We start from the raw sequence: 24,001 nt of genomic DNA on the forward strand, positions 1-24,001 counted from the left end.
AGTAGTGGTGTCGTTAGATCTGGGCACCCAGGACACATGACAGGCTATGGAGTTTAATTTTATTTTCCTATCACCGCTGGGTCAGCACTGGCAGCTGTGCACTCTTCCTGCTGTACCTCGGTAGAAGTGAGGTGGGGAGTACACTCTGGATAGTGCATTTTATAACATCATCTGCAAATATTGAGCAAAATTAAATATATATTTTACACTGTTCTGTAACAGTTTCTGACACCCTCCCCATGCAATCTCCTGCTCCCCGCAATGCTACCATCTAACTCTGTAAAACTATGTGCTGTGGTCTAAATCTAAGCAAACTTAAGCAAATTGAGGTGCAGAGCGAGACCAGAGATGAGTTTGTGCTGTTCCTCGGCCGTTCTACACTTAGTAAATGACCTCTTCTGCCTTGATACCGTCATAATGATGTTTCTCAATATTAGAAGCTCAGTGCTTTACATACTGTGAGAAAACACAGGTCCAATATAGTGCTTTATACTGCCAGAAATATGTCAGCGTTCAGTAAACAACTTCCTATGTACTGAATTCAAATGTGTATTTTATCTGTTAGAATACTTACTGTATAGTACACAAAATCATACACAAGCATATGGGGTGGGTTGGAGGTGCCAGAATTCTCCCTATAGGTCAGATATACAGTTTAAAATAAGAATAAAAGCTACTATACAGGCATTCGGACTCTATGGCTGATACATTAATTTACCCTGAAGCATTGTCACATCTCCCAGGAAGAGAACTTATAATATAAATAATAATGAACCCAGGTTCTGTATAATATAGCAATATGTTAATATGTTTCTGATATACAGCATTGAGGACAGGGTTCTCCAGATATTTAGAGACTGGAGTATGTCCAATAGTCAACAAATGATTAAAATAAAGTGATAATAATAATAATAATAATAATAACTCTCAAGTTATGAAATATGAAAGTTTATAGAGAATATTACTAAGTCTGTGAATGATAAATAATGAGCTATTCTCCTTTATATTTAAAATGTTTATGAAGAGCCACGAATTATACAGTAAAGCAGACATGTGTCACATGAATATAACACTATAATATGTAATAATCTGAATTATTATCTGTTTTCACTGAAGCTTATGGGTAAGTAATGTATTTAAATCTGTTTCATGTGTTAGATTTGGGTTACAAATGTTGGAATCTTGGTAGAAACATCAGTAATTCAACACAAAGGTCTTAACCCTCATCTGAGCGCAAAGTTCAATACTTGTACATCAGGTTAGGTGCCATTCCTCTTCCACATTCCTCTCTAGATTGTCTATGTACGTACAGGCTTTCATACGCAGATCCTTTCCGTAATAACGAACCTGACACCAATTATTAAATCATATGCATCACACAGTCTTACATGTCAGGTAGCTGGACTGGACTGATTATACAGGTACTGTGTATGTTTGGTTTAATGACATATGTCATCAGCACAGACACAGATATATCACAGCAAAACATGATTTTATCACTGAGAGGAAGAAAGATCAGTATGAATAAAACCACACCCTAACAGTCCCAAGAGGTGGTGAGTGGGGGGCACGCGGGAATTGGGACTAGACGAGGTGAAGACCACTGTGGTTTGGTGTAACAGGTTTGTATTAAAGAAATTAATTTATATTAAGAATCAAACTAAAATCCTTTATGGACATAATTTGCTTATCTGTATATATTTCTAGGCAGTCAGTATTGGAAGGCGATGACAATCAGAAACTGGAGAAACCCTGACATTAACATGAAAAGTCCTTACTTGTATTATTAATAATAGCTATAAATGTGTTATTTTACAATAAATATAAATGATTTATGACAACATGTTGACACAACCCCTCTCTCCCCCGCCCTCCATTGGAATATTTCCCCCCATGCACTATGTAGGGACCATGGTCGGGTCTAAGACAGCTGGTAGGGAGCTTCAATATTTACACTTAGGGGTATATTTACTAAGCTGCGGTTCCAATAAGCGTCCAATTCATTTTTAAAGAGAAGACCTGATGAGCTTAGACTTCAATAAAATTGCCACTTTAAAAAATGACGGCAAACCATTGAGAATCAGTGTTTTGACATAACCGCCGCTTAGTAAATATACCCCTTAGAGTCTCAGGGGTATGTTTACTAAACTGCGGGTTTGAAAAAGTGGAGATGTTGGCTAAAGCAACCAATCAGATTCTAGCTGTTATTTATTTAGTACATTTTGAAAGTTTTATAGTGCTTTCTGCAGGATTGTACTCTCATAAAAGGAGGTTAATATATAATATTTTTGTGTCACATATACTTGCCCCCCCTCCGTTCTATACAGGATTTTGTTATAATAATTATATAGAATATAGGAAATGCCTACATTTTTCTCCCAATACTGATACAGCCAATCGGAAACTGCTTAGGAGTGGACAAGTCCATCTTTATTATTTATTATACTCCATCATGATAATTAGTTGTGCTTAGGAGTCCCATGTGTCCCATTTTTCTCAGGATTGTCGTTTTTCCATTACTTGCACTTTAAAGCTTTAGCTTCTGATGCCCACATTTTACCATAATAAAGTGGAATAGGTTAACATATCTATTGTGGTAGTATAGTTTAGTTGGTTGGTATTGAATGAATATATTGTTTTTTTCAGTCCTCCATCCCTATAGAGGCTCCAGCCCTGTACTTAACAGTCATTCACACTATGACCAACTCATTGCCCCGGTTTTAGTGGGAATCAGACGAGGCTGTACAAAGCTGGTGGTGGTTTTGAATTTGGGGGTATGTCCAATAGCATTATCTCTCTGATTATCCAGAATTGTTTCCATTGTTATGTCAGGAACAAGGTTTGGGGAATTCAAAACCAACCAAGATGACAGACTTGTTATGTCAGAACTGGATCTAAAATTGTTCCAACCCTTGCAGGCGAACAAAACTAACATCATAGAGGGTCTTTCTGCCAAACTGTAAATTTTCTATGAAAATTTTGGAGATTGCCACTGACTTTTCGGGAAAACAAAATATCTTCCACAATGTATTACAGATGTCCTTGAACTGAAATGCGCCCTAGAGCATTTGGGGGAATAGGGGTAGGGCCTGTCGGTTTTAATAAAGACACAAGCAATAAGGGATGTATCCGTCACATGGAATGAGGCAATTGAGCATTTTGCGAGAGTCTCCCGGACTCCCGGGCGAGTGTGGAAATCTCCCGCATCTGGATATTTCTGTCCACTTCCTAGTGAAGTGGGCAGAATTAAGTCCTAAACGCCGCGATTCCCGGTGAATCGCGGCATTTGGCCCCGCCCCCATTTGGCCCTGCATCATCACCTCATGGGGGCGGGTCCAAAATGATGTGCATTTTGGAGCCCCACCCCCCGTTACGCCCACCTCCTACGCAGGCTCCCGGATTTGAAGTTCAGAATGTTGGTAAGTATGTATTAAATATGGTAATCGAATCCTACTTACCCAACCTTACTGATTTACCCAACTCCAGAACGTATGTTCTACACCAGGGTTGTCCAACCCGTGGCCCGCGGGCCGCATGCGGCCCAGCACGCCTTTAAATGTGGCCCAGAAGGAGTTTTGGTTGTGGCAAGGGGGCAGCACTGTTAATGGAAAAAAAGATCCTGCAAAAAAGATAAAAGAAAATACTTACTTTGCGGTCACGTCAGCTGGTACTCTGGCTCACTCCCTTGTCTCCTCCTCCGTGTGGTGCTCGCAGAGAATGTCGGGTGTGATGTCATCATGCCCAACATCCATTGCGGAGCGCAGCACAGAGGAGTCACCCGCGCGAGAAGAACAATCGGCAGCACAGAATTGGCGAAAAGAAGAGAAGAGGACAGGAGAACAAGCCAATTAAAAGGTAAGTTAAGGGGGATTTTTTTTATTATTTCAAGGGACGCTGACCAGTAAAAAAAAAAGTCACCTGGTCCTGGAGCATCATGGACCTTATCTCCCTGCTACATACTTCTACTTGAAATACTATATATATCTATATATCTATCTATATATATATATATATATATATATATATATATATATATATAAAATATATATATATATATATATATATCACTTTTTTTCTCATATATATATGTTTACTATGTTTTCTATGGTTTTTTGGATGATCAGCTATCGTTATTGTTAGTGTGTCTTATGTGCGGCCCAAACCAACTCGTCGTCTACCAATGTGGCCCGGGGAAGCTAAAAGGTTGGACACCCCTGTTCTACACCATAAAGTTATCAGCCTATTTGCCTTCTAAATTCATATAACACATTTATTGTCTTTCCTTGAATATACATAGTTTAAAATCTCATAGCACATTATATGGCATGTTGGCAGCCGTGCAGACTGTAGTTGTTTCAAACATAAAAAGCTTTATTTATCTGATATTTTTCTACAGATACACAAGAGTTAACAGTAAGATGTAAAGTGAAAGTAAATTATATGTTAAGCTCAGTGTTATCAGCCAACAGTGTGAAACATTGTGACTGTTATTTTGAGCAAACAGGAATTACAACATAATTTCCTGCATAAATGTAGTGTTGTCAGACAGAAGACGTGTATCAGCGAGGTATGGTGTGTTAATCTGATTGTATTATATCAAAGCAGGATTATACAAGTGTGCGAATCTCATCGAAAATTTATTTAGCCAGAATTACTGATACTCCTAAACTCCATAAAGAATATTCTGCACCATAACGTATCAGCCTATCTAAAAGTATGTAACAAGCTTATTGTCTTATAAACTTTAATAGCATGCTAAATGAAATGTTGGCAGTCAGGCTGTAGATGCTTTGAGCATATAAACTGTTTTTGTACAGATACACAAGATACACAAGTGTGTACAAGTGTAACAGTGTGATGTAAAGTGACAGTAAGTACGATCCAGGAGGTGCCGAGGGAAGGTGGGCGTGCAGGGGTCGGGGCTCCAAAAATCGCAGCGATTCCCGGTGAATCGCAGCGTTTTGGACCTAATCCTACCCACTTAACTAGGAAGTATGCAGATGCGGGTGATTGCCATACTCTGCTGGGAGTCCATAAGACTCACCCGAAATGCGGGAGTCTTCCGGATATTCTGGAAGAGTTGGCAAGTATGATTTATCCTGGATTAAACAACTATATGAAAGTAAAATTTGCATCAGTACAAATGTTTGTTTTCACACTCCGTTAATAAACTCTTCTTTTATGAATGGATTTACAAGTTTCCCATATTGTTTTTTTTTTTTAAAATAGGATCTTTGCCACGTGACACTAATATTGATATTTATTATATAGCTCTTTTCTCCCTTTAGGTCTCAAAGCATTTTATATTTTCATACCTCCCAACTGTCCCGATTTTGACGTGACATCCCGATTCGGGAGCCACAAAAGTAGCGATGGCTTAACAGAAAAGTTAGTGGACTTTTACCCAAATGTCCATTTGTGGGTGGAGTTTGAGTGGATCGGGGGTGGGGCTTGTTTTTGTTCCGCTTTTTGGATTCTAAATGTTGGGAGGTATGCATTTTTTCGATTATGAGGCACCCATGTTTGGTGCACCCAGTTGCTGTCCTATGTAATCATTCACATCACATTCATAATTCATGCCCCATTCCCTAAACATTCTAGGGTATATTTTTTGTCATAAACCACTTAACCTATAATTCTTTTTTTGGACTGTGGGAGGAAACCAGAGCACCCAGAGGAAACCTGGGTAGACACATGGAGAACATATAAACTCCACACAGATAGGACCCTGATTGGAATGAGCCCAGTACTATTGGTGCAATGCTAACCAGTGTGCCACCTAGTCTTAAATGTGTGAAATGTTCTAATGTCTTAAATAGGCCATAACAGCCTGATCTGTTCTAAGGGATAGTATAGGGTTATCATGTGTATAAGAGACAGGTGTAATCACTGATACTAGTGAGCTTCTCTGTGTATTATAGATGTGTATTTATAGATTAGAACTATGGAATATACTTTGTCTTATACAGACTCAGCAAAGCAGATGATGGCGGTTGGAATCTTTTCAAGAGAAAGTGCAGATTGCTACCGATGGTTAATAGATCATCTTCATACTTTCCTTCCAGTGGAAAATGTCCAAACTGTTATTATCAACAATCGTTCGAGCTTGTTCACAGATGGGATCTCATGTGCTATTTTATACCACACAAAAAACAGAGGGCGGATAAATGTTACCGACGTGACTGACTCTTTGTATGGCGAAAACCTGGAGGTTTTATCCCGAAAACTTGGTGAGAGAATTTTTCTGATGTAAATATTTTATAAAATAATGAACTTACATTAGATGTTTTTATACCGCACCTGATGGGTGAACCAGTCAATTTTTATCTTTGATGGACATGACTTGTTGTATATCCTTATTCCATCCAGCAAAGTGTAGCTAATGTTTCAATGTGGCCCAAATCAACTCATATAACACAGGTACAGTTCAGGTGATGCACAAGCAACAACACATGGGTATAATGCAGGCAGGTCTTCAGCATGGTTTGAGTTCACATAGAAACGTTTCAGAGATATATAGTTGCTTGAGCTCATACATCACACACCGACCTCTCTGATCTTTCTCCTGAGTGTTAGTGCGTCAGTCAGGTGTATGATGACCTCGCCGCTGTGCTACACCCTGCTGTCTATTTCTATAGTGAATAGAAGAGTTCCGCAGAGCTGTCAGTAAATGGGATGATATTCAGTGCATGGAAGAACAAGTACGTGAGATAGTGGACAATGCCCTACAAATATATTTAAACTGAAAGCTGCATAGCAAGTTTCTCTATCACAATAGGTGATAGTCTTATATATGAGAATTACATCATACAACTTTCTGATTTGTCCCCTTTTATAGTTTGTCTTTAATTATAGCTTGTTTCTGACTTTTATACCTTATCAGCATCAAATGTCTCCACACACCGCCGACCACTGCTGTGTCTGACACTGGAGCTGACAATGTGATTGTACAATGAATGTGATGTACAATCTCAGTATGTGCATACATAACTGCAGCATAGTGCACTCCCATAGTAATTTTACAGATGTTATATTGTAATTTTACAGATGTTATATTTGTTGTATCCTTGGGTCACATATCATGGTAAAAGAGGACATGGACTAAAACCCCCAAAACTGCAGGGCACATAATTAAAAAAACTTTGTGCTGAGAATACTAGAGAGAGAAACTAGTACAACTTGGAAACAGTGTAGACATATGTGCCTAGTCTCACACAATGTCTGTGAGATGCCGAATTCTGAGTAGTTCTTCCAGACTCCCAAGAGAGCAGACCTTTCCCCTAGATCCAGGCTACTTCCTAGTGAGAGGGCGGGACAGGGCCTAAACGACGCGATTTTCAGCGAATAGCGTCATTTTGGCCCTTCTCAGCATGATGATGTCATTGTTACACAAATTAGGCGATGTGCAGCCCCACTTCCCAGCACTTACCACTTGAGCTATGGTCATTAAACTTGACAAGTATGAGTGCTACATAAATTGACGCTGTGAATTGCCACTAACTGTCACGAGCCGCGGCGGTACTCACAGCCGCCGCGGCTCGCTTCTCATGCGCCCCAGCGTCCCGGCCGTCACCTTGACGACCGGGACGTCATTTCCTCTTCCTGTCCGGCCGTTACCAGGGCAACGGCCAGACGCTAGTACACTAGCGCTGCGTCCCGGCAGTGCTGGTAGCCGGGCGCATGCGCATAGCAGGCAGCCTGTGGGCTGATTAGGCTTATTAACAGGCATTAGCCTGCAACTGTGTAGGTCAGGGGCAAGCCCTGATTGGCTCTGCTGGATACTAGTAAATTAGCCTGCAGGAGTGTGTTCAACTGCTGATTGGTCTGTGTCTGTACTTAAGGCAATGAGGTCTGCTGCCTCATTGCCGGTTATAGCTTCTGTGCTCCAGTCTGCTGACCTGCTTGTTCCAGTTCCTGTATCCTGTATCTACGTTTGACTTCCCGTGTATGACCCTTGGCTTCGTATTGGACTTCGCTTGTGTTTCCTGTGACCCTGATCCTTGGCTTGTTTACCCGTTCTGCTACTTTTCCTGTGACCTCTGACCTCAGCTTGTTCATCATTACTGTTACCTGCTGCCGGCCTTTGACCTCTGCGTGGACCTGACTCTTCTTGCCTGGGTTCTCCCCAGCCGGTACACACTTCACGACCCTCTGTCAGTCTGCAGCCCAGTCTGTCCCCACCATCAGGGGCTCCAGTGAACACCTGACTGGCAGAGTAGACTCCGGGTTGTGTTGTGCCGGCTGGAGGGGTTCCTAACATTATAACCGGCCCACTCACGGAGACAAGATTAGGATGGATGCAAGTGGATCCACACCGTCTCCGGCACAAACCATAGCAGGCCATGTTGAGTCTTTGTATCAGATGATGCAGGGATTGGCTGAGCGTATGTCTGTTCAAGAAGAAGCCACAAAAGCTTCACAACCTCCTCCAGGTCCCATCTGTGAGCCCAAAATGAATTTACCGGATCGGTTCTCCGGAGATAGAACCTTGTTTCGGAACTTCAGGGAGAGCTGCAAGCTCTATTTTCGTATGAGACCCCGCTCCTCCGGTTCAGAGCAGCAACGAGTTGGGATTATTATTTCCCTTCTACAGGGTGACCCCCAGTCCTGGGCGTTTTCTTTGCCACAGACCAGTCCGGCCATGCAGTCCGTAGACTCCTTCTTTGAGGCATTGGGTTTACTGTATGATGACCCGGATCGAGTGGCCTCCGCAGAAGCTCATCTACGGTCCTTGAAACAAGGCCGACGGTCAGCAGAAGAATACTGCGCGGAATTCCGTAGATGGTCACCTGACAGTGGATGGAACGACCCTGCCTTACGTAGTCAGTTCCGTGTCGGCCTATCTGAACAGATTAAAGATTCGCTGGTGCAATACCCGTCTCCTAGCTCTCTGGAAGATCTGATGCACCTCTCCATTAAAATTGACAGGAGATATAAAGAGCGGAAAACTGAAAAGGAAACGTCATCTCCTCCATCCGCCTTCGTTCCTATCTCCCAGGATGGTGAGGAACCAATGCAATTGGGAGCATACCGTCTTTCCTCTGAGGAAAGAGACAGGAGACGGTCACAAGGCTTATGTTTATATTGTGGCGCAAGAGGCCACTTCTCCCGTTCTTGCCCAAACAAGTCGGGAAACGAGCATGCCTAGGGAACGAGGGGAGAGTTCACTTAGGTCTACAAATTGTCTCCCAAAAAAATGCGGTATTGGTTCCTGCACAGCTCACGTTCAGTGCTTGTTCTGTGGGTCTGGCGGCCTTCATTGATAGTGGAGCTGCAGGTAACTTCCTGGACTTCGAGTTTGCCCGCTCTGCTGGAATTCCGCGGGTTAAACTCAAATCCACCATCACGGTATGTGGCTTAGATGGTGCTCCATTGCCAGGCGGTAAGGTTACCTGGGAGACCCCGCTACTACAATTGAGGATTGGGGCTCTCCACTCCGAATCTATAGTCTTTCGTCTCATTGAATGCCCGTCAGTGCCTTTGATTCTAGGTCATCCTTGGCTATCCTGTCATAACCCTGTCATAGATTGGGCAAAAGGAGAGATTGTCCAGTGGAGCTCTCATTGTTCACAGTCCTGTTTGACAGTACCTCTACGTGTGGTTCGGTCCATTCCGGAGCAGCTTCCCTCCCAGTATCATGACTTCTGGGATGTCTTCTCTAAAAAGGCTGCTGATATTCTACCACCGCACCGGGAGTTCGACTGTGCCATCGAGTTAATTCCAGGTACTAAACTACCCAAGGGACGTTTGTATTCTCTCTCCGGTCCAGAGACCAAATCCATGCAGGAGTACATTGATGAAAATCTGGAGAAAGGCTTCATCAGGCCATCTAAGTCTCCAGTAGGGGCTGGGTGCTTCTTTGTGTCCAAGAAGGACGGTGGACTCAGACCATGTATCGATTATCGGGGACTGAATATGATTACGGTTAAAAACACCTATCCGCTTCCTCTCATCTCTGTACTCATTGATCAATTAAGAGGAGCAACGGTCTTCACAAAAATCGACCTTCGTGGTGCTTATAACCTCATACGCATTAGAGCAGGTGATGAGTGGAAGACGGCGTTCAACACGCTCTCGGGCCACTACGAATACTTGGTCATGCCGTTTGGCCTTAGTAACGCTCCTGCTGTGTTCCAGGATTTGATTAATGAGGTGTTACGTGAGTTCCTGGGACACTTTGTTGTTGTCTACTTAGATGACATTCTCATATATTCCAATTCATTGCCGGCACATCGGAGTCATGTCAGACAAGTCCTACAGAAACTACGGGAACATCATCTCTACGCGAAACTCGAAAAATGTGAGTTTGAGGTTAAGAAGGTATCCTTTCTTGGCTATATAATCTCTTCAGAGGGTTTCTCCATGGACCCCACCAAGGTCCAGGCAATCCTGGATTGGGTACAACCCAATAACCTCAAGGCGGTCCAGAGATTCCTAGGATTCGCCAATTATTACAGGAGATTTATTGGCGGTTTTGCTGACATCGTGGCTCCTATCGTTTCCTTGACCCGCAAAGGGGGTGATCCGGCTGTTTGGTCACGGCAAGCAATAAATGCATTTAAAACCTTAAAGGAAGCTTTTGTGTCCGCTCAGGTCCTTAGACACCCGGACCCAAAGGTACCATTTATTCTCGAGGTAGATGCTTCTGACGTCGGTGCTGGAGCTATCTTGTCACAAAAGGATCCTCAGACTCACCGCTTGCATCCATGTGCCTTTTTTTCCCGCCAATTCTCCTCAGCAGAGACCAATTATGACGTGGGAAATCGAGAATTACTAGCAATTAAATGGGCCTTTGAGGAATGGCGACACTGGTTGGAAGGCGCTGCACACCAGATCTCCGTTATAACGGATCATAAGAATCTGCAGTATATTCAGTCAGCTAAACGCCTAAACCCCCGTCAGGCTCGGTGGTCACTGTTCTTCACCCGATTTAACTTTATTATCACTTATCGTCCTGGTTCTAAAAATATTCAAGCAGACGCTCTGTCTAGAAGTTTTCTGGCACATCATGCCCCAGTCACTAACCCAGAGCCTATTGTTCCTGTATCCATGGTCCATGCCGGATTAACTCAAGATCTGAGCTGTACCTTACAAAGGTTTCAGAAGTTGGCTCCTGACAACACTCCGGTAGGACGGTTGTTTGTCCCAGTTCATTTAAGGAAGACAGTTCTTGCTGAAACACACAACAGTCGGACTGCTGGACATCCTGGCATCTACAAAACACTAGAGATACTTTCCCGTACTGTATGGTGGCCGTCTCTGTCTGCTGACGTCAAGAGTCACGTCCGGTCCTGTGAAGTTTGTGCCAGGAACAAAGTTCCCAGGACTCGCCCGGTAGGTCAGTTAGTTCCGTTGGCCGCCCCTGGTAAACCTTGGACACATCTGTCCATGGACTTTATAGTCGATCTGCCACCCTCTGCGGGACACAATACCATTTGGGTCGTGGTAGACCGGTTCAGCAAGATGGCGCATTTCATTCCACTCACTAGGCTTCCTACTGCTCGAGATTTGGCAATCTTGTTCATTCAACACATTTTCCGCCTCCATGGACTCCCTACAGACATCGTCTCCGACCGGGGTTCCCAGTTCATAGCGCAGTTCTGGAGATCATTCTGTACCCTCCTGGGAATCAAGGTCAGTTTATCATCTGCATACCACCCTCAGTCAAATGGGCAGACTGAAAGGGTTAACCAGTTCTTGCTGAAGTTCTTGTGATGCTACATATCGGAGTTCCATGACAACTGGTCCTCCTTGTTGCCCTGGGCAGAATTTGCCTGTAACAACTCCTGTCACTCATCCACGAAAACCTCTCCGTTCTTTTGCAATTATGGTTTCCACCCCAGATCTAACTCTTTGTATTCACTCCAGTCCGTTGGTATTCAGGAGATCCGTTCCACTGCCAGGGATCTCAGAGTTGTCTGGAAGAAAGTACATTCATCTTTAAAACAAGCCTCACTTGTTGCAAAAAATTTTTCGGACCGACACCGTACCCCCTGCTCTCTTAAGGTTGGCCAGAAAGTCTGGCTGTCTACAAAAAATATCAGGCTGAAGCAACCTTGCAAGAAGTTGGGCCCTAAATTCATCGGGCCGTTTCCCATCATCAAGCAGGTGAACTCTGTTGCATTTAGGTTAAAAATTCCGGGCTCGTTAAGAATTCCAAACACATTTCATTGTTCTCTGTTAAAACCAGTTCTTTATCCAGCTCAAGCCCAGTCTTCAGGCAAGCCACAGAGGTACAGTGTTCAGAAAATCTTGGATTCCAAAAAAGTGCAAGGACAGGTGCACTTTTTGGTACAGTGGAGGAACCGCGGGTTAGAAGAACGATCTTGGGTTCCGCGGAGACAACTCCATGCTCCCAAACAATTGAAGGAATTCTTCAGGAAATTTCCAAGAAAACCTGGGTGTCGGGGTCCCTTGACCCCTCCTCAAGGGGGGGGTACTGTCACGAGCCGCGGCGGTACTCACAGCCGCCGCGGCTCGCTTCTCATGCGCCCCAGCGTCCCGGCCGTCACCTTGACGACCGGGACGTCATTTCCTCTTCCTGTCCGGCCGTTACCAGGGCAACGGCCAGACGCTAGTACACTAGCGCTGCGTCCCGGCAGTGCTGGTAGCCGGGCGCATGCGCATAGCAGGCAGCCTGTGGGCTGATTAGGCTTATTAACAGGCATTAGCCTGCAACTGTGTAGGTCAGGGGCAAGCCCTGATTGGCTCTGCTGGATACTAGTAAATTAGCCTGCAGGAGTGTGTTCAACTGCTGATTGGTCTGTGTCTGTACTTAAGGCAATGAGGTCTGCTGCCTCATTGCCGGTTATAGCTTCTGTGCTCCAGTCTGCTGACCTGCTTGTTCCAGTTCCTGTATCCTGTATCTACGTTTGACTTCCCGTGTATGACCCTTGGCTTCGTATTGGACTTCGCTTGTGTTTCCTGTGACCCTGATCCTTGGCTTGTTTACCCGTTCTGCTACTTTGCCTGTGACCTCTGACCTCAGCTTGTTCATCATTACTGTTACCTGCTGCCGGCCTTTGACCTCTGCGTGGACCTGACTCTTCTTGCCTGGGTTCTCCCCAGCCGGTACACACTTCACGACCCTCTGTCAGTCTGCAGCCCAGTCTGTCCCCACCATCAGGGGCTCCAGTGAACACCTGACTGGCAGAGTAGACTCCGGGTTGTGGTGTGCCGGCTGGAGGGGTTCCTAACACTAACCCAACAAGAAAACCGTCAATGATGGCTTAATAAAATATAATATTTATCTTGCACTACAATATTTACATATACATGTTGTACTTTTACTGGTAATACAACATCTGATAAAATATTAGAAAAAAACGATCAGCTACAAGTGTTCTGTTAAAAAAAAAGATATGTAATGTCTCTACATGTATGTGTTTATTATTGTTGCTATTATCATAGATTAGTAAGGCACCACAATGCTGCTCAGCTCCTCCTATAGGTTGGAGTAGGGTAGGTAGGTGTGAGGGTAAACTAGTGTGAGTATTATAGGTGGGAGTAGGATAGATTGGAGGGTGGACCAGAGTGAGTAGTATAGGTGGGAGTTGGATAAATTTGAGAGTGTACCACTCTGAGTAGTATAGGTGGGAGTTGGATATATGTGAGGGTGTACCAGTGTGAGTAGTATAGGTGGGAGTAGGATAGATGGAAGGGTGTACCAGTGTAAGTAGTATAGGTGGAAGTTGCATAGATCTGAGGGTGTACCAGTGTGAATAGTATAAGTAGGAGTAAGAAAGATGGGAGAGTGTACCAGTGTGAGTAGTATAGGTGGAAGTTAGATAGATGGGAAGGTGTATCAGTGTGAGTAGTACAGCTGGGAGTAAGGAAGATGGGAGGGTGTACCAGTATGAGTAGTATAGGTGGGAGTTGGATAGATGGGAGGGTGTACCAGTGTAGGTAGTATAGGTTGGAGTACGATAGATGGGAAAGTGTACCAGTATAAGTAGTATAGGCAGGAGTTGGATAGATGAGATGGTGTATCAGTGGGAGTAGTACAGGTGGGAGTAGGATAGATGGAAGGGTGTACCAGTATAAGTAGTATAGGCGGCAGTAGGATAGATGGAATGGTTTACCAGTGTGAGTAGTATAGGTGGGACTAAGGAAGATGGGAGAGTGTACCAGTGGGAGTAGTACAGGTGGCAGTAGGATAGATAGGGGGGTTTACCAGTGTGAGTAGTATAGGTGGGAGTATGATAGAAGGGAAAGTGTACCAGTTTGAGTAGTATAGGTGGGAGTAAGGAAGATTGGAGGGTGTAGTATAGGCTCCAGGATAAGTGTGAGACATCATAGACTGTATAAAGATTTGATAGCTGTGGGAGAGTCTAATCAGGTGTGGTAAGTAGCAGCACAAGATAAGTATATAAGTAGGAGATTAATTGGGTCTTATTCCTCATTTAATTATCTTTGAACTTATGATAGTGTTTGTAAGGTAAATTCCACAAATTTGCAATGTATGTGCCCACAAATAGAACACATGTATATGAACCATTGAAAACTTGTGCGTATATATGGCATTTGCACCTCCGTATGACTTGGGACATGGGATGGATGTGGTGTTAAAATGTAACCTGAGTATACAAATGGCATGGTCACACAAATGCAGAACATAAATAAATGCCTATTTGGAGGAATATCTTTCACACTTGAAATGTTTTTGTGTGCACATTTTTTAAAATGTATCTACATCCATTTAGCGACCAACTGTATCAGCCCCGATATGTCTGCATCCAGTGTGAGGGGAACATCCATGGTATGATAGATTAAGCGAAAAGAACATGAGACAGCAATGCTTTACAGAATTATATTGCTGCATTTGGTGTTCTCTATTTTGATCACAACAACCCGTATTATGACAAGCTGGTTACTTTTACTGACACCCTTGATTCCAAGTATAACCTTTCAGTGAGTTCTGAATAGCAAGAAACATGACTGTGTTTGTCAATGTACAGGGAGAAATAAAGTGATTGTGGTGATTGATGATCTGGAGGATTGCAGTGATCAGATGAAGGCCAAGATCCTGGTGAATCAGCCCAGTATCAGAAGACTGGCCCGGGATCTGTTTCTCTTCAGCCCAGCAGATAAAGAACACTCTAAACTATCACAGATAGAGAAGATAATCACAGGTATGAAGACAGTCATATCCCCAGGTGTCAGTCCTATCCTGTCATCTTCTCTACATACAGGATCTGCATTTGGTTTCTGGCAGACATCTTTATCACATTGTATTGTGTTATACACATTGTATTACATATAGGAATAGAATCTGTTATCCGGAAAACTTGGGTTTTTCCAGAAAAAAAGATTTTTCTTCATAATGTTTTGCCAATTTTGCTAATTTTAATATAATAAAAAACAACAAGCTAGACTTATGCTTCAAAATTTCCATCAGTAATCTGTATGATGTAAGTTATTGTTTATGCTCAGAAAGGTTCCTATTTAGCTAGATTTTCCAGTCCCAACCTTTGAAGCCGTGCTGACGGGTTTGGAGTCATTATTTCTAATAAATATAAAGGAAGTAAGACTTGGCTACATGCCTAGAGAGGTTAGCAGCAGGAGGGAGATCTGGGTTCTAATGTGCATAGTTTTATTTACAACATTCTAAAGCATTGTACTGAGGTCTCTACTTCTATTGATAAAATAGAGAGAAACCAAGGAGGGCTACACAATATGGTTTATAACCTTGAAATTAAATATATTAATCATTTCAACAAAAGTCTAAGAGGGGATTATATTTAGCATTAAAATAAAATTACAGCAAGAGGGGCTCTGACACAAACGTGTGGGGTGTTTTATAGGCATTGGGATTAATGTTACTAAATATCACTGAATGTACTCATAGCTGCCTGGAATCAGTTTGCAGCAGACATAGTTGACAAAACAACAGTATAAAAATGTGATGAGCATGGGATAAGCACAGGTCTGCCCTGACAGTAAGGCCGGGTACACACTACAGAATTTCTGACCAATGTGTTATCTACAACGATTGTACCAACGACTGAGAAAAATAAAAAGTCCTGATCAGCATCTGATTCATGCGTACACACAATACATGTTTTAAAAGATTTACTCTCAGATCTGTGCTCTTCATCTGTCATTACTGTGAAAATATCGTGACTCTGTAAACTCTATGGAGATCCTGATCATGAGTGTATACAAACTGCAGGATTGGAAGAAGCTTGTTCTATAGCTGAACGAGATTTATAGTTCTGCTGAACATTCCAATCAAACGATGATTTGTGCTTTGGAACTATCCTCGTTCATCTCTGGAGCGTACGCATTAATGCAATATTGGGCCAAACGGTCGTTTATCATTTGATTGACCCAATAGCTGAAAACACTACAGTGTGTTCCCAACCTTAGCTGGTAATAAGTGAGATTGGCAGATAAATGGACCAATAAATAGACTTCTCTCCATCAACAAACATGCTTTAAATCCACCCCTGAGAAGAGAGGTTATTGCAGTGCACTAATTATATATTTATGGAGACAGAAGATATAGTTATCAGTACAACATGTGTTTATTGAAATTATTTTAACTAATAATTATCTTAAATATTTATTAAACATCAATATTATCCTTTATATATATATGGCACCAACATATTTCACAGTGCTGTACAACCACCTTTGGAGCTCACAATGTAATTTCCCCACCGCATGTGACACACACACAAACACAAGGGACCATTTAGTCAGAACCCAATTAACCTGCCAGTATGTTTTTTGGAGTGTGAGAGGAACCTCGGAGCAGCTGTGTGAGATCTACATGGTCACCAAACTTTGGTAGGAATGAGATCCAAATCCCAGCATTGCCAACCGCTGAGCCAGAATGTTGTCTATCATTAACTTCATTTCTATGTTTCCCATTTTATATTTCTCATTTCCTCAGTATGATCTGCAGGTGCGATATGGTAAACAAGGTACATTTTATGAACACCCACCCAGTCCTGAAATTATTATATGTTAATTTTTGTCACATTTTCACAGAGCTAACTTTGACCTCGTTCTTCCGTCCACGTCCACATCTCCGTGAGTACAGAAGAGATGAGGTAAATATAGAATAACATTAGATTTCCATTACAGATATAATTTTTGGGACTTTTCATTTGTGACATCATTGACCCTTGTTTCACTTTTGTGCCTGGATTTGTGTCCCATGATGGTGTTTATGGAGATGGGGACTTTGTGTATCGGCACAGAATTCACCTGAATATTGGGCAGCTGCGGGAGGCCATAGGTGTTACTAGCTGAAGTTATGTTTTTTAGATGTTGTTCAAAAACTGATAAACAAACGAGGTGACCGGTACATATAAATGTGCAGAATGAATGACTGGGAAAACAAAGAAAATCTCTCCTCATGTTAGCGGTCTGTCAGAATTTAATTCAGATAAATATCATTGAAAAATGGAAATGAACACATCTGATATGTGTATGAAACACACATATAATGCAACATATCTAAAGGTGTAATAAGAGAGGAAAGGGGACCTAAGTCTGTCGCACAAGTGAAAGAGAGCATTAACCCATGATTTACTATGATACAAGTAGAATTAAGTATAATTAGTAACGGGGTGCCACCTAAACTTGGAGATATTGTTGTTTAACAGAAAAAAGAAGAACTGAATAGTTGCACTGGTGCTCACTATTCTTGTTGTATGGAGAAAAGAATTCTTTAAAACATAACTTTTATTGACTGACTATATCAGCGAAATATAAAATAAACCTATTGGTTTAATGTACCTTAAAACAACATATGCTATTAAAATTCGCTGGATGCTCCCATATATACTCATAATACTTAATAGCACATGTTGTTTTAAGGTACATTAAACCAATAGGTTTATTTTATATTTCGCTGATATAGTCAGTCAATAAAAGTTATGTTTTAAAGAATTCATTTCTCCATACAACAAGAATAGAGAGCACCAGTGCAACTATTCAGTTCTTCTTTTTTCTGTTAAACAACATGTGTATAAAACACACAGTAAGGTCATTCTGAAATTTGTCCTTGTTGTTTTATTTAAAAAAGAGCATTTAATTGTCTGTACCAAGGTAATGGTGATTTAATAACAGGGTGGTACTTTCATCAATTACAGATTCCGCAGAGCCATACAGTCAGGGATACAGAAAACAAAAGTGCACCAGTTAAATCATACAAATAGATATAGGAGCAAGAGAACAAACATTTGCATTAGTAAAAGACATGAACAAATAGCAATTACATCAGCCAAAGAGCAGAAGGTAAAGAACCTTTCCATGGGGACAGGGAGGTGAGGACAGAAGACAGGTGGAAGAGAGGACCCTGCTCATGAGAGCTAACATAGCAGAGGGCAGAGGAATAAACTGAGATGATGGGGGTTGAGGGAGACAAGTGGATGGGGCAGGTGGAGTGTGAGGAGGAAGTTAACTAAGGATGTGGCAACGTGAAGAGGTGAGTTATGTGGGAATGCTTGAAACAGTGGAGGTTGAGGGAAAGTCTGGTCAGGTGGGGCAGGGAGATCTAAAAGTGGGTAGCAGCACTGGTGAAGTCCTGCAGGCGGAAGTGTGAGATGGTGATTGGAGGAAGGGAGAACTAAAGATGATCAGCCAAGTAGCGAGGAGCAAGTAGAGGAATTTTTCTTGAAAAGGGGAAAGATGTAGGAGGAAGGGGCCATGTAGAGGTCTTTAGAGGTGGGGGGAAATGGTTTAAATTGTATTCTGTAAGGAATGGGAGCCAGATGAGGGCTTTAAAAAGAGCTATAGGAGAATTGGAATGAAGGGAGAGGATTTTATTTTTGACGCCACATTCAGTGCAAGAGAACAGTGACAGGAAGGCCAGAGGGGAGGAGTAATCGAGTCAGTAGATGATGAGTGTGTACGTGGGTCTTGGTGACACCTAAGGAAAGAAAAGGGCGAATCTTGGCAATGTTGCAAAGGTCAGAGTGATGGGATTGGTCCTTAAACACAGGTAGACAATGCTTGGAGGTATCCATTTACCTATAGTTTAATATAAATGTATAGAATGGGCTTGGAAATATGATTCATTATAGAATCTATTTATTTATTTTTTTACCATTTTGGCAGCTAAATATTAATTTAAACAGACCATTTAATCCTAGTTGCTTTTTGATTTATTGAGCCAAAATTTATTCCAAATTATTCACACCTAATACAGGTTAATTTCCTAGTCAGATAAGTGCTATTCCTCACATTGATCTACTCAACAAGCAGAACTGAAGCATGAAACAGTTGTCACTTGTGACCAGTGTACTCTGCAGCACAACAGATTTAGGTGATCTCCTTCATAAAAGGTCGTCGTCTTTGGCAGAGGATATTACATAATTTCCCATTTCAAATGATACATTCAAAATCACTATCCCACATGAGTTTTATTTGACTATCTAATAAAGGGATTTCATTAGGACCTGGAGAAAAAAACAACTGGGTATGTTTTATCTGAAAATGTTGGTATTCCCTGTTTTATCCTTCAGCAATTAAGACAGACTTCACAGAGCAATCTGAAATATTTCAGGTCTGTCTGAGAAGAGACGATAAATCTATTGGGATTTAGGAGGATCAGACTATGTGAAGTTAGATGTTAGAGGCTGAGCAGGATCTGCTTACAACACGTGACACATAGTATAAAATGACACATCTGTGAGTGCTTTCATATCACATATAGTTACACTGGTTACACTGTCTGACAGTTAAAATGGTCTGAGAGCTTCTTCTTGCAAAGTTCATGGATTAATACATGATATCCAGGATATTCTAAGACCTATGAGCAAATAAAGCTATAATTCAGCTTTTTTTTTTTTAACATATTTCGATGTGTGTGTGTTCATGGAGTGAATGCATATTGTATTTTTTTCTACCAACTGGTTCATTAAAACAATCACACAATTATATGAAACACAATTCCTGAGAACATGTAAAGAAGTAGATTAATATGTAGGCAATCAGATCTTTAGAACATTCACAGAACTTGGCCAACCTGTAGCTAAACAGATCATCAGAACATTTGCAGATCTAGACAAACCTTTATCCAAGCAGTGCATTAGAACACTCACAGGGTTAGACCAACATGTAGCCAATAAGATCATTAGAACATTCCCATATCTAGGTCAACCTGTAACCAATCAAATAATTAGAACATTAACAGAACTAGACTAACTTGTAGCCAATCAGACGATTAGGACTTTCACAGAACTAGACCAATTTATGGCCAATAATGGCAAGACAACACTGGCAATAGTTACAACACAAGAACAGTGTGATCATGTGCCAGTCTCACAGTGTCCATTACCCTGTTGACGCTTATCTACATCCTAAAATTGCTGGCATAGAATGGAGGTTAAGTTGTTGTTCTGATAGGAGTGGAGACATAAACATGTGCGTTTATAGCACAATTCAATGAACTAAACATTTTTCCTTTTCTCCCTCAGATATACTCATTTGATCGGTGGAAACGTGCTTTTGGCATCATGATTGGTCTCACTGTTTTGTGTCTTTATGCATTCGCTCTATGGTGGTATAATTACAGAGTTTGGGTTTGGTAAAATACCACACTAACCTATAAGAGTTATGCAGCTTGTTAGCAGTTCTCTGTGTTATATAAACCTTGAAAAAAGGATTTAACACAATTCTGGACTTATTTACTGTACATTTGTTTCAAATGTTTACAATTTATTTTATTATTTTAAATTACAATAGATTTTCCTCTGAAACTTGGTAATTGAATGTGATTTCATGGTGTCCGCACAGCTCTCTCATTTATTATTTTTGTGAGTTGTTTTATTTTTTTGTGGCAGTTGCTGTAGTTAAATTCTTCATCATTGTTCTCTGGAAGGAGGAAAATATTCTGGGTTTCTATTGCAATTACTGAGACTTTTATGGAACATGTAGGAACTGAGACAGCTGTCAGATGTCCTAGGGCCACCATCATGGTGGTAAAGGAAGAAGCCACGAGTGGACCCACCTTCAACCACCAACCTCTCTGGCCCTACTCTTCCCCTTACTCATTAGGGGAAAACTTCCAGTGCACTATATTGCCAATAGAGTCAAACAGGATTGTATACAGTTTTCTGTCTGAAACTATCTATTAATCAGCTACATGCTGGGAGCTGTCAGTTGTATGACTAACTAACAGTTACATGACTAACTGCCTGGTGGTAAGTGAATAGATTGGGGTGAGGACTGTCTTACACTAGCCACCAGATGTAGCTTTGCTTTGTATACTAGCCAATGGATTGGACTCTGCTTTGTATGCTATCCGCCAAAAAGGGGGCATGGCCACGTCACATTGAGGGCATGACCACAACTCGTTGCTATATATCTTGTCCTGTAAGAACACCTCAGATGCATGCACCGTGTTCTGACTTCTTTCAGTAGCTGCAGTAGATCCTCAGGAAATGAGGAGCCAAAATGAATCCAGTGTTTTATCTTTGCTATATTTTAATTATCGGATGCTCTGCAAAATAAATCAAAATGTAGACATGTGTAAGGGGATCAGATGTGTTTCCTGCACAAAGTGTTAGAGAATACAGTTGCGCAAGCAATTAACAACATATGAAGACATCCAGAAAAGCTACATCTAATGCAACTTGACTGCACTTCTTCTCTAACTGCACTAGACACTGCAACTAGGTATTTTGTTTTCTTTTTTTTCTATAGTTTTTACATTTATTTTCCTCAGTTTCATACTCATTACCCTGAAATCCTAATGTTTAACAAATTGCTTTTCTTTTTCTTCAACACACACCTTTGCCCACATTGCCCCCTCAATACTCTACTCCCCTCGAATTAACACTTGTGAGCTTTTTTCCCATTTATATTCAGTGACTGTAACATCAGGACATAAAAGGTCACATATCTTACAGTCATCTTTCCTATCTATCTTTCTCTCTTTCTTCATCTATTAGCAGGTGATATATTGGCAAATCCAGGTTTCCCCCATATCACCCATGCACGTATAGTATATCTTATTCAGAACTCTACAGAAATCCAGCTAACCTCAAACACATCACGTGTCTCACTTCTCTTTCAAACTTCTTTAAATGTGCTCTATGGAATGCGTGCTCTGTTTGTAACAAACTTAACTCCATACATGACCTCTTCCTCTCACACAACCTCGAACTTCTATCAATAACAGAAATATGGCATATTCATTAGGCCCTCACCTGCAGGCCTTTTTCACATGGTGTCCCCCACTTCACCTCATGTTTAGACTTGGAAGCAGACAAGGAGGTGGGGTTGGACTACTTTTTTCCCCACATTACTCATTCGCAGTTGATCCCAATGTCCCATCACTCATGCGCATATCTTTTAAAGTACATGTTATTTGAGTTATCAATCCATTCTCTCGTGTTGCTATGATTTATAGACCACACCAACAATTTCTTGAACATATTTCTGCAGAGCTCCCTCATTTCATATCCTCTGACATCCCCCATCATGGGTGATTTTAACATGCAAATTCACATTTAACTTGTGACTCAAAAGTACTCTCATTAATTTCCTCCCTTGACTTCTCCCAGTGGACTGATTTCTTTACTCATCGGGATGGCCAATGTCTTGATCTTGTATTCTCTAGACTATGTTCAGGTTCTGATTTTTTAACATTCCTTTACCCCTCTCAGAGCATAACCTTCTCAGTTACAAGTTCTCCCCCAGTATTTTAACCTCTCTGCTGTTAAACTTTGGATCTCCCTGCTGCATTTGACACTGTTGTACAGTCTCTTCTCATACAAATGCTAAAATCCCAAGGTCTTTAGGACACTGTCCTATCCTGATTCTCATTCTACCTATCTAATCTCTCATTCAATGTCAGTTTCTTTTCATCCACCTACCCACCTCCTTTTCACTTCCTTTATTATTTGGAGTACCCCAGGGCTCAGCCCTAGGTCCTCTGCTCTTATCTATCTATACCATGACTCTTGGGAAACTAATAAGATCCTTTAGATTTCAGTATCAACTCTATGTGGATGATACCCAAATATATCTATCTTCTCCAGATCTCTCACCATCTGTGTTAGCACACGTCACTGACTGTCTTTCTGCCATTTCATCTTGGATATCCTCTTGCCAACTCAAATTTAATCTTGCAAAAAAGAGCTTATAAAAGTCCCACCAGCCAGCTGAAGTTGCATACCTGACATTTCTATTTCTGTTTATAGCATGACAATAAATCCTGCCCTACGAGCTAGCTGTCCAGGTGAGATCCATGACTCAAAACTATCCTTTGTCCTCCACATCCAATCTATATATACATCCTGTTACATACATTTAAAAAAAAAAATCCAAAATCTGTGTATATCTCACAAGGCGCTGCAAAAACTTTCAGGCACTCATCATCTTCAGTATTGACTATTGCAATGTCATCTTTATTGGTCTTCCCCGAATAAAACTCTCACCCCTACAATCTATTTTGCATGCAGTGGCTAGATTTATTTTCCTTGCAAATTGTTGTTTCACTGCTGAGCCCCTCTGTCAGTCTCAATATTGGTTTCCTATTTGTTATCAAATAGACTATAAAATACTTCTACTAACATACAAGGCCTTCAACAAAACTGCACCAACATACATTTCTTCACATGTCTCAAAGCATCTCCCAACTCAACACTTTCGTTCTGCATAAGATCTTCGTCTCTCATCCACTCTCATAACCTGCTCCCATTCTCGCTTACAGGACTTTTATCGGACTGCACCCACTTCGTGGAATGCCCTTCCTTGCACAATAAGACTTTCATGTAGTCTTCAAACTTTCAAGGATTCTTTAAAAACTCACTTCTGTTAGCTTATATAATTACTCAACCACCCTGTTACCATCCTTTGCACAGTCCTTTGTAATTTAATTTTAACACACACTCCTTGTAATTTTGAGGATAATATTTCACTGTCTATTTTGATGGACCCTCTGTGGTTTTGAGAACATAGAACAAAAGGAAAAATCTTTTGATCTGGTTTGTAAAGATATATAATAATCAATACACAAAAAACAACGATAAATATGGAG

At 41.5% G+C, this 24,001-nt stretch overlaps 1 protein-coding gene across 2 annotated transcripts; it reads left to right on the top strand.

Moving 5' to 3' along the window:
- The first annotated feature begins 4,514 nt into the window (after positions 1 to 4,514).
- On the top strand, positions 4,515 to 20,714 carry LOC142098578 (uncharacterized). Of its 2 annotated transcripts, XM_075181417.1 has the most exons (5): positions 4,515 to 4,567; positions 5,970 to 6,230; positions 14,958 to 15,131; positions 16,996 to 17,057; positions 20,433 to 20,714. In XM_075181417.1, exons 2-5 carry the CDS (start codon positions 5,984 to 5,986, stop codon positions 20,544 to 20,546), a joined length of 597 nt encoding a protein of 198 aa, XP_075037518.1. In that variant the 5' UTR covers positions 4,515 to 4,567; positions 5,970 to 5,983; the 3' UTR covers positions 20,547 to 20,714. The 2 variants fall into 2 exon arrangements, with proteins under 2 accessions (XP_075037518.1, XP_075037517.1); XM_075181416.1 differs by lacking the exon at positions 4,515 to 4,567 and having other exon boundaries at positions 5,937 to 6,230.
- Positions 20,715 to 24,001: the final 3,287 nt, after the last annotated feature.

The sequence above is a fragment of the Mixophyes fleayi genome, chromosome 7, assembly GCF_038048845.1.
Source record: "Mixophyes fleayi isolate aMixFle1 chromosome 7, aMixFle1.hap1, whole genome shotgun sequence".
Classification (NCBI taxonomy): domain Eukaryota; kingdom Metazoa; phylum Chordata; class Amphibia; order Anura; family Limnodynastidae; genus Mixophyes; species Mixophyes fleayi.